Here is a 12,076-nt window from a genome sequence, read left to right as displayed (position 1 = left end):
CTGTATTTTAAATAATGCTAATAACTATTTCATACCATGTGCTTTGTGGGACAGCTGTTGTGCTCAAAAATATTGAACTTCATAAAAAACTAAAACTGGAAACACTAGTACTGGAAACACTAGTACTGGGTAGTACTGGGTAGTACTGGGTAGGAGCACCTTTAGCTATTTTTGTATTCCTACACCATCATGATCTCAGCCCCATAATTATCCTCAGAATAGTGTTTGTTGAAAACTGGGCAGATGCACAAAGCATTTTGAAATATGGCCAAAAATAATCTCATTTGACCATAAAAACATATCCCACACATCAGCTTTTTTGAGAAGGGCCGTGATGTGGGGTCTTTTGACCTGTGTGATGGCTTCTTCCTAGCGGCCATCCCAAACAGGCCAGTTCTCACAGAGCTCCTGACCTCACTGACTGGTACACCTTCACTCCAGCCTCAGTCTGAACTCTGCCGCCGTCCCCCATGTCCCCCTACGTCCCCCTACAGGGCTGATAGAAGTTCACAGATCAGGTTTCCCGTTACTGGGCCAGTACTGCAGTGTCGTAGGGAGACACCCTGAGCTGGAGGAGACACCCTGAGCTAGAGGAGACACCCTGAGCTGGAGGAGACACCCTGAGCTGGAGGAGACACCCTGAGCTGGAGGAGACACCCTGAGCTGGAGGAGACACCTTGAGCTGGAGGAGACACCCTGAACTGGAGGAGACACCTTGAGCTGGAGGAGACACCCTGAGCTGCCTGTGGTCCAGAACCAGTTCACTTCAAATCCAGATCAGAGAACAGGACATTCAAGAAGCCAGACTTGGCTCCAGATTCTGTTCATTGGATTTTCCCAACAGCCAATCAAACAAAAGCAAAAAGCAGTGGGGGAAGAACCCGCACTTCATCTTCATCTCTGTCTTTCTCTGTCCTCCTCTTCCTCACCCTACACCTCTCTCTCAGTGCCTCTGAGAGCATTGCAGCCTGGGTTAAGCGCAGTGTCATCCAGCCCTGGTGTGTCATCCACGGGACTGTGACCCACACCTAAACCGGTCCCCAGGGTAACAAGTGTGACCTGTTTGACCTGTTTTATCTGTCCTTCAGCAGGAGAACTGTTCTTGTGGTATGAGCCTGGAGAGGCAGGGTAGAGAGACGAAACCCTGCTGAGCACAGGGAGTGTGTGAGCCACACACACCGGTCTGTGAGGGAGTGTGTGAGCCACACACACCGGTCTGTGAGGGAGTGTGTGAGCCACACACACCGGTCTGTGAGGGAGTGTGTGAGCCACACACACCGGTCTGGAAGTACTTCTGTAGGTGCGTGTCATCTGCACCTGAGGGGGTGGCACGTCAAACCACCTTGTGGATCTGTGCCAACAGGTACCAGGAATGTGCTGTCCCAGATTGCGTAGATCAGTGTGTGCGGTAGAGCAGAGATGAGGGTTGTCTACCTGAAAAACCCACACACACACGTGTGTCCCAATACTACTAGTTTCTTTTCGTTCTTCATGGAAGAGTGATCAGGGCTTCAGTCCTGTAAAGACACAGCAGGACTCTCGCAGGACAGACGGGACAAACACAGTCCTGAAGTCTCATGAACGTTTCCCACAGGCTCGTTAACAGACGTGGAACAGGAGAGGTGTGAGAATGACACACAAAAATGTCAGATGATAAATGTGTTCTTGTTTGTGTGTCTCTCTCTCCACCTCATCCCTCTCTACACTCCATCTCTCTCTCCACCCCATCCCTCTCTCTCCACCTCATATCTCTCTCTCCACCCCATCTCTCTCTCTCCACCTCATCCCTCTCTCTCCACCCCATCTCTCTCTCTCCACCCCATCTCTCTCTCTCTACCTCATCTCTCTCTCCACCCCATCTCTCTCTCCACCCCATCTCTCTCTCTCCACCCCATCTCTCTCTCTCCACCTCATCTCTCTCTCTCCACCTCATCTCTCTCTCTCCACCCCATCTCTCTCTCTCCACCTCATCTCTCTCTCTCCACCTCATCTCTCTCTCTCCACCCCATCTCTCTCTCTCCACCCCATCTCTCTCTCTCCACCTCATCCCTCTCTCCACCTCATATCTCTCTCTCCACCTCATCCCTCTCTCTCCACCTCATCTCTCTCTCTCCACCTCATCCCTCTCTACACTCCATCTCTCTCTCCAACCCATCTCTCTCTCTCCACCCCATCTCTCTCTCTCCACCTCATCTCTCTCTCCACCCCATCTCACTCTCTCCACCCCATCTCTCTCTCTCCACCTCATCCCTCTCTCTCCACCCCATCTCTCTCTCTCCACCCCATCTCTCTCTCTCCACCCCATCTCTCTCTCTCCACCCCATCTCTCTCTCTCCACCTCATCTCTCTCTCTCCACCTCATCCCTCTCTCCACCTCATATCTCTCTCTCCACCTCATCTCTCTCTCCACCCCATCTCTCTCTCTCCACCCCATCTCTCTCTCTCCACCTCATCTCTCTCTCCACCCCATCTCTCTCTCCACCCCATCTCTCTCTCTCCACCCCATCTCTCTCTCTCCACCTCATCTCTCTCTCTCCACCTCATCTCTCTCTCTCCACCCCATCTCTCTCTCTCCACCTCATCTCTCTCTCTCCACCTCATCTCTCTCTCCACCTCATCCCTCTCTCCACCCCATCTCTCTCTCTCCACCTCATCCCTCTCTACACTCCATCTCTCTCTCCACCCCATCTCTCTCTCTCCACCTCATCTCTCTCTCTCCACCTCATCTCTCTCTCCACCCCATCTCTCTCTCTCCACCCCATCTCTCTCTCCACCCCATCTCTCTCTCTCCACCTCATCTCTCTCTCTCCACCCCATCTCTCTCTCTCCACCTCATCCCTCTCTACACTCCATCTCTCTCTCCACCCCATCTCTCTCTCTCCACCTCATCTCTCTCTCTCCACCCCATCTCTCTCTCTCCACCTCATCTCTCTCTCTCCACCCCATCTCTCTCTCTCCACCTCATCCCTCTCTACACTCCATCTCTCTCTCCACCCCATCTCTCTCTCTCCACCTCATCTCTCTCTCTCCACCCCATCTCTCTCTCTCCACCCCATCTCTCTCTCCACCCCATCCCTCTCTCCACCCCATCTCTCTCTCTCCACCCCATCTCTCTCTCTCCACCCCATCTCTCTCTCTCCACTTCATCCCTCTCTACACTCCATCTCTCTCTCTACCCCATCTCTCTCTCTCCACCTCATCTCTCTCTCTCCACCTCATCTCTCTCTCCACCTCATCTCTCTCTCCACCTCATCTCCCTCTCTCCACCCCATCCCTCTCTCCCACCCTCAGTTCCAGGTGCTCCATGCACTCAGGCATGCAAAGCTCAGAAGATGATGCTATTGGTGAATCCACTGAGTGGGCGGGGTCGGGCGATGACCCTCTACACAGGACCTGTGCAGCGTATGCTCATAGATGCTGCTGTCCCACACACACTCGTGGTCACAGGTCAGTCACACACACACACACACACACACACACACACACACACACACACACACACACACACACACACACACACACACACTCGGGCGTTCACACCTACAGAGCATGACTGTTTCGTCTCACACTCCTGCGTTTAAGCGCAATACGTTGGAGTGTCTCCTTACCCACCTGTTAAATAAAGTCCTGCTGATCTGAGACTCTCTGAGGGCTTCACAGATGCTGCTTTGTAGACACTTCCAGCTTGGCAGCGTAAACAAAACTCCCAGGCCAAAAGAGCCACTACATCACTCATAAACGTCCTGTAGCAGAGAACACCAGCAGTCCTGAACAGTCAGCACTCAGCAGCTGAACGTGACAGGACGGTTTGGCCACCACAGACACGGCGTATATATATAGGAGCAGTAACTGTAGGCCTTGGCCACGTTTAGCTGGTGTACAAGCTAAAAAAAGAGCCAGACGGCTGAAAGATGCACCTTCTGCACCGCCCAGCAGTCTGGAATACAGCTGTATCATCTTCACTAAGATCTTCAACGTTACCAGATACATTTACTGGATATGTGTTTATATATATATATATATATCCACACACATACACACACAAAATATGGATTTGAAATTTCATACTAGAATGCACATCCTTGACTCGGGAGGTGTAGTTTTATCCAGCTAATGTAACACACTTCATCCAACCAATGTAACACTACACCAGGTTAATGTAACACTACACCAGGTTAATGTAACACTACATCAGGTTAATGTAACATTACACCAGGTTAATGTAACATTACACCAGGTTAATGTAACATTACACCAGGTTAATGTAACACACTTCATCCAACCAACACTACATTAAATTAATGAAACATACTTCATCCAGTTAATGTAACACTACGTCTTGTTAATGTAACACACTGCATTCAACCAATGTAACACTACATCAGACACACACACACACACACACACACACACACACACACACACACACACACACACACACACACAGACAATAGTCTCTTTTAGTGTCCTGTTTGGAGAAAAGATGGAATATTAGCGTAAATCATGCTTTGTAAAAATTCAGAGTAGGTCAGAGCTTTATGGGCTTATGTCATTATATTTCCTCAGATTGTCTGTCTGAAGTTAATTGCTTTTAGCGGTTTTAGGAAAATCCTCAGTACCTCTTGGGAAGGTTCTTAAATGCCCTTGACTTCTAGTCCAGTCCAACTGAATCTATCCAATCTCTCATGTCTCAGTCATCCTGTAAGCCATGGCACCTGGCTCCACTTCCACTGGTCTGGGATCAGTGAGGGGCTGAAGTAAACGGTGATGGAGGGGCCTGTTTTACAGGTCTGGGATCAGTGAGGGGCTGAAGTAAACAGTGATGGAGGGGTCTGTTTTACAGGTCTGGGATCAGTGAGGGGCTGAAGTAAACAGTGATGGAGGGGTCTGTTTTACAGGTCTGGGATCAGTGAGGGGCTGAAGTAAACAGTGATGGCGGGGTCTTGTTTTACAGGTCTGGGATCAGTGAGGGGCTGAAGTAAACAGTGATGGCGGGGTCTTGTTTTACAGGTCTGGGATCAGTGAGGGGCTGAGGTAAACAGTGATGGAGGGGCCTGTTTTACAGGTCTGGGATCAGTGAGGGGCTGAAGTAAACAGTGATAGAGGGGTCTGTTTTACAGGTCTGGGATCAGTGAGGGGCTGAAGTAAACAGTGATGGAGGGGTCTGTTTTACAGGTCTGGGATGAGAATGAGTAACTAAATCCTAATCTGCTTCATCAGTCTTTCCACTGAAAGCATGAAAGGTTTCTTTTCTTGTCTCTCTCTCTTTCTGCCTTCCCCCTCTCCATCTCTCTCCCTCTCTCTGGGCTCCCCTCCCACCATCTCTCTCTCTCCTCATATTTCTCTTCTTCTTCCCCCAGAGCGTCAAAATCACGCCCGTGAGCTTGTGCGCAGTGCTGACCTATCAGAGTGGAGCACACTGGTCATTCTGTCAGGGGATGGACTGCTGTTTGAGGTGTGTGTGTGTGTGTGTGTGTGTGTGTGTGTGTGTGTGTGTGTGTGTGTGTGTGTGTGTGTGTGTGTGTGTGTGTGTGTGTGTGTGTGTGTGTGAGTGTGTGTGAGCGTGTGTGTGTGTGTGTGTGTGTGAGTGTGTGAGTGAGTGTGTGTTTGTGTGAGCGTGTGCGTGTGTGTGTGAGCATGTGTGTGTGAGCGTGTGTGTGTGTGTGTGAGCATGTGTGTGTGTGTGTGTGTATGAGTGTGTGTGTGTGAGTGAGTGTGTGTGAGTGTGTGTGAGCGTGTGTGTGAGTGTGTGAGTGTGTGAGTGAGTGTGAGTGTGAGTGTGTGTGTGTGTGTGTGTGCTGGTTCTTAACTGCTGGTGTGTGTTCTGTAGGTGATCAATGGTCTGATGGAGAGGGAGGACTGGGAACAAGCCATACACACACCTCTGGCCATCCTGCCTGGAGGCTCCGGGAACGCACTGGCTGCCTCTGTGCACTATTACACACAGTGAGTAGTGTACACTACACTATTACACACAGTGAGTAGTGTACACTACACTACACTATTACACACAGTGAGTAGTGTACACTACACTATTACACACAGTGAGTAGTGTACACTACACTATTACACACATTGAGTAGTGTACACTACACTACACTATTACACACAGTGAGTAGCGTACACTACACTATTACACACAGTGAGTAGTGTACACTACACTACACTATTACACACAGTGAGTAGCGTACACTACACTATTACACACAGTGAGTAGTGTACACTACACCTACACTACACTATTATACACAGTGAGTAGTGTACACTACACTATTACACACAGTGAGTAGTGTACACTACACTACACTTACAAACAGTGAGTAGTGTACACTACACTATTACACACAGTGAGTAGTGTACACTACACCTACACTACACTATTACACAGTGAATAGTGTACACTACACTACACTATTATACACAGTGAGTAGTGTACACTACACCTACACTATTACATACATATCCTTAACTTTCATATAAGTACTGCTCTAATATGCACTGCATCATACTGACCAAATACTGACAAATACAAATACTGACCAAAGTCTGAGGTGATCTGAGGTGACACGTCTGAGGTGATCTGATGTGATCCATCTGAGGTGATCTGAGGGGACCCATCTAAGTTGATCTGATGTGACCCATCTGAGGTGATCTGAGGTGACCCATCTAAGTTGATCTGATGTGACCCATCTGAGGTGATCTGAGGTGACCCATCTGAGTTGATCTGATGTGACCCATCTGAGGTGATCTGAGGGGACCCATCTAAGTTGATCTGATGTGACCCATCTGAGGTGATCTGATGTGACCTATCTGAGGTGATCTGATGTGACCCATCTGAGGTGATCTGATGTGACCCATCTAAGTTGATCTGATGTGACCCATCTGAGGTAATTTGAGGGGACCCATCCGAGGTGATCTGATGTGAGCCATCTGAGGTGATCTGAGGTGACCCATTGAGCAGTATTAGTGTCGTGTTCTGCTGATGTGTTATAAAAAGCTGTAAGGGGCAGGTTTTTGGCCAGGGGCAAGTGTGAGGCTGGCATGGTCTTCCATCTTGCTTGACTGCAGTTAGAGAGACAAAGGCTCATGATGGCAATGGGCTCATTAATATGCATGAGACCCGGGAAATGAAACACTGCTGCAGACAGCGGAGAGGTCATCCATCACCACACTGGCCCAGTGGCACAGATTCACCATAACTCACACGTGAAAGTAGAGAAGAGAGGGGAGGGGAGGAGAGGAGAGGAGAGGGGAGGGGAGGAGAGGAGAGGAGAGGGGAGGAGAGGAGAGGAGAGGAGAGAAGAGGAGAGGAGAGGAGAGGGGAGGGGAGGAGAGGAGAGGAGAGGAGAGGGGAGGAGAGGAGAGGAGAGGAGAGGAGAGGGGAGGGGAGGAGAGGAGAGGAGAGGGGAGGGGAGGAGAGGAGAGGAGAGGAGAGGGGAGGAGAGGAGAGGGGAGGGGAGGAGAGGAGAGGAGAGGGGAGGGGAGGAGAGGAGAGGAGAGGAGAGGGGAGGAGAGGAGAGGAGAGGAGAGAAGAGGAGAGGAGAGGAGAGGGGAGGAGAGGAGAGGAGAGAAGAGGAGAGGGGAGAGGAGGAGAGGAGAGGAGAGAAGAGGAGAGGAGAGGGGAGGAGAGAAAAGAAGAGAGGGGTGGAGAGGAGAGGAGAGAAGAGGAGAGGAGAGGGGAGGATGCCTTAAGTTCTTTTGCAATGCATAAAATGTAAAAACATATTTAAAATACTGGGAGAGTTGTATTATGGTCACATGGTCACAGTGAAGAGCTATAGAAGGGTAACTAATCCCTTAATCCCTCATCAGCACTGAAACTTCATAATGTCAAACACTACTCAGTGGTCCACAGCCTAGAAGCACTGAGGGTATTTTTCCTTATTTAAAGAATACAAATGCTACTTCATTAATGTTTCAGTTTACATTCTGTAAAATGTAATATATCTTACATATTTTTAGCTCATATTTTAATTGTGATGTAGCATATTTAAATCATATATGAACACACCCACATGTGATTGGTGAATCCTCCATTAGCAGTGTTGTCTTCATTTCTCCACTCTCTCCTGACTCAGTGTTGTGGTCTTCTTGGGACGTCGTTGCTGCTTCTGAGAGTGTTTCTGAACTTCTGAACATCTGAACATCTGCCTTCAGATCCGTGTGTTCTCTGTTCCAGAGCGGACCCGGTGTGGGGTATGGAGCTGCTTCTCAGCTGTGGTTTCCTGCTGTGTAAGGGTGCGGTGCGTCCGCTGGACATCCTCTCCCTCCACCTCTCCTCTGGCCTTCGTCTCTTCTCCTTCCTCTCCCTCGCCTGGGGCTTCATCGCCGACGTGGACATTGAGAGCGAGCGGTACCGCTATGTTGGGGCAGCACGGTTCATGGTGGGCACTCTCGTCCGCCTGGCCTGGTTCCGCTCGTACCAGGGACGGCTGGCGTTCCTCCCTGCCCGAGAGGCGTGCGCAGACCCACCCTCCGACGCCGCAAAGCCGCCCCCCCCCACGCCCGGCCCAGACCAGCACGGCCCGCCCGACGACCTCCTCGCCCCGCTGGGCGAGCCGGTGCCAGCCGATTGGACGGTGGTGGAGGAGCGAGACTTCGTGCTGGTTCTGGCCACCAGCCACTCCCACCTGGCCGAGGACCTGGTGGCGGCTCCGGACGCCGGCCCGGCCGACGGCCACATCCACCTGTTCTACGTGAGGGCGGGCGTGTCGCGGGCCACTCTGCTCAGGCTCTTCCTGGCCATGGAGAAGGGCACACACCTGGCCTGCGACTGCCCGCACCTGGTGTACCAGCGGGTACGGGCCCTGCGGCTGGAGCCCGCCACCACGCCCGGGGTCATCACCGTGGACGGGGAGCGAGTGGAGTACGGGCCCATACAGGCGCAGATCCACAAGGGATACGCTAGACTCATCTCAGGCTGACCTTTGAACTTTATGGTCTGACGCCCGCTGAATCACACAGCTCATGGGGAAGCTGACTTATAAGGGATAAGACGTTGCTATAGACACACAGACTCGTACTGTCTGACCAATACGGGATAAGACATTGCTAGACACACAGACTCGTACTGTCTGACCAATAAGGGATAAGATGTTGCTAGACACACAGACTCGTACTGTCTGACCAATAAGGGATAAGGCGTTGCTAGACACACAGACTCGTACTGTCTGACCAATAAGGGATAAGACGTTGCTAGACACACAGACTCGTACTGTCTGACCGATAAGGGATAAGACGTTGTTAGACACACAGACTCGTACTGTCTGACCAATAAGGGATAAGACGTTGCTAGACACACAGACTCGTACTGTCTGACCAATAAGGGATAAGACGTTGCTAGACACACAGACTCGTACTGTCTGACCAATAAGGGATAAGACGTTGCTAGACACACAGACTCGTACTGTCTGAGAAGTGAAATGTTCCACTGTGTCACCATGACAAAGCCCAAAGTTGGCCAACATGGACTTATAGATCACAGATCCCAGACCCTCATGGACGGGAAGGTTTACAGACTGTTTAGACAAACAGAGGGTTTTTTTATATCATTGACATTTGATGATCAAGTACTGCATCAGTGGTGAAGGTCACACTTCCACCATCACATGGGTCCAGTCATAATGAATCCTCTCTCTAAAGCACAGGTCCAGTACTACTGAAAGCACAGGTCCAGTACTACTGAAAGCACAGGTCCAGTACTACTGAATGCACAGTTCAGGCTCTGGTACAGGTCCAGTACTACTGCTCTGGTGCCAAAGTTCCTCCCAGAGGAGATGTTTCAGAGGAGACATTTCAGTGCTTCTGTATTTTTCTACTAAGAGAGTTTAAAGGGTTTTTATTATCGGATTTATTTTCTCTTTTTCCATTTTCTGGTTTCATGTCTTGCAGCTGGGTGCATATTGCCCCAGGGTGTATGTGTGTGTGTGTGTGTGTGTGTGTGTGTGTGTGTGTGTGTGTGTGTGTGTGTGTGTGTGTGTGTGTGAGTGTATGTGTGAGTGTATGTGTGTGTGTGTGTGTGTGAGTGTGTGTATTAGAAACATGGCTGACAGGAGTGCATTATGCACTGAGCTGTCAGGATGAATGTGTCCATAAATTAAGAGAGCAGAAACTGTGTATGTGTGTGTGTCCTATTACAGTGTCACCAGTCAGTCTGTTTGGGTTATTTTCCTAAGACAATTAAAATCTGGGAGTGGAACTGAAATGGTGGAATTGGTCCACTGTGAGGCTGAATGAATTTGCAGACTGCTATAAAGTGTGTTTGATTTGTTTTAATGCATTCCAAACTCTGGTCTATAAGTCTGTGAGTTGCTGGTCTGTAACTTTGTGATTTCCAAAGCACTTAAGCTGTTCAGTGCAGGGTTACTGGGGCAACAGTAGGTCTTCCTCACGGCTCTTGAGGTTTTCACATCATTCAGAGACACTGAGGTTCTTTTCCTCTTTGATCATCATTCTCTCTCTCTCTCTCTCAATCTCTCTGTGTGTCTGTCTGCCTCATCCCTCACACAGCTGCATGTAAATATTGTCTTGTGTTTTATCCTCTGTGTGTGCGTGAGAGGGTCTGCTGCAGGAGGGGTCCCGATGTGTGCGTGGCCGTCCGTAAGCGCTCTGCCGCTGGGGTGTTTGTAGCGGGTCATCCCCGTCCAGCCACTGCGAGGGCGTGTAGACCCGGCACAGTTCACTAAGCCTTCTAGAACACCTGCCATCAGCAGTTCTAGAACTCTAGAACAGTTCTAGGACATGCACGTGCCGCTGACCTGAGATCTGTACAACAGATGCTGGTCGTCAGGCTGCGTGATCTCAGTTGCGAGCACAAGCACTCTGTGCTGATCCGAGATCTGTAGCTTAGATGATGTTCAGCACTCAGCACGTTGCGGAGTTGGGCGTGCGAGGACGAATCACACTGTGTGTGTTTTCTTATCTCTCCTGTTTTATGCCGAGTCACCATCACCCAGGTGCCCTTATGTTCTAGCTTCTGTTCAAAGACGGAGAGCAGCAGAGCGGCGTGTTTCCCCAATCGAAGGTGCTCACGTGGTCTCGTTACACCTGGAGGAAAGAGCCCATCCCGGATGCTGGCTCACCAAAGGGCTGTGGAGAACACGCTACTCCATGACAGCTGTTAGCTCCGATTCATTCATCACTGCACTATGTTTCTACGTGTGTTTTATTTCAGGCTCAGGAGTGTAAGAACGCACATTTAAAGGGCTATAACTACATTTAAGTTATTAAACTATCTACCAACTACCAGATCAATATTAGCAACACCAAAACTTTCTGATCTGTTATCTGCAGTGTAAAAAAACGATTTTATTGCATCCTAACCATCTCAGAACAGTTCCATTCCAAAACCAGGCACCTTTGGGTTTAATGCAGAACTACTGATCTACTACTGATGCGTAATCTTTACTGTTAACTGTGAAAGTGTGTAGGGCCAGAGCACTGCGCATGCCTCCTGAATCTTCCATGACAATTTTTGCTTTACAGTTGACGTCACAACAGGCAAACGGGTTTTTCAAGGGAACTGTACATCAATGGCATGTTTAATATACACACTTTGTTAAATTAATTTAAAGTCCACAAAGTACACATATTTGAAGCACACGGACAATCTAGCTTTTATTTTTTAACTGAAATACAGTACATCGGAGCGGTTTTCAAATCTATATTAATCACACGTAAAAGAGTACTGCCTCGGTTGAAAGCCATAAAGGAGCAGCCTACAGCATTCTGGCGCCATCTCGTGGACAAACACGTTTGTTTGTTTTTCGCTACTATCTGCCGCGCTAAAAAGTATGACGCGAAGAATACGTAAGACTGCCTACCAGAGGTGTCAATTCCAGGTTCAGAAAGTAAAAGTCCCCACCAGGATTTTGTTCAAGCTTGCTAGCCTGAGCAAAATCCTGGTGGGGACTTTTACTTTCTGAACCTGGAATTGAGACCTCTGCTGCCTACCTTTGTATATATCTGTTTAATACTTCTTTAACCTCATTCTGCAGACGAAAGGTTTTTTTCTGCTCTGGTGGCGCTCAGATCATAATTAAGAGATATTTGAATTAAGTCTAAAAGGGCTTTTCTT

At 49.3% G+C, this 12,076-nt stretch overlaps 1 protein-coding gene across 1 annotated transcript in view; it reads left to right on the top strand.

Moving 5' to 3' along the window:
• Positions 1-11,867, top strand: part of sphk1 (sphingosine kinase 1) — an 18,088-nt gene extending 6,221 nt beyond the window's left edge. Inside the window, exons 2-5 of the mRNA XM_077010261.1 lie at positions 3,292-3,447; positions 5,361-5,455; positions 5,831-5,946; positions 8,180-11,867. Of these exons, the coding sequence (XP_076866376.1) occupies positions 3,292-3,447; positions 5,361-5,455; positions 5,831-5,946; positions 8,180-8,924 (1,112 nt within the window). The 3' untranslated portion in view covers positions 8,925-11,867. The remainder of the gene's footprint in view (positions 1-3,291; positions 3,448-5,360; positions 5,456-5,830; positions 5,947-8,179) is intronic.
• Positions 11,868-12,076: the final 209 nt, after the last annotated feature.

The sequence above is a fragment of the Brachyhypopomus gauderio genome, chromosome 6 (assembly GCF_052324685.1).
Source record: "Brachyhypopomus gauderio isolate BG-103 chromosome 6, BGAUD_0.2, whole genome shotgun sequence".
Classification (NCBI taxonomy): domain Eukaryota; kingdom Metazoa; phylum Chordata; class Actinopteri; order Gymnotiformes; family Hypopomidae; genus Brachyhypopomus; species Brachyhypopomus gauderio.
This window is presented reverse-complemented; position numbering and strand designations above follow the sequence as displayed.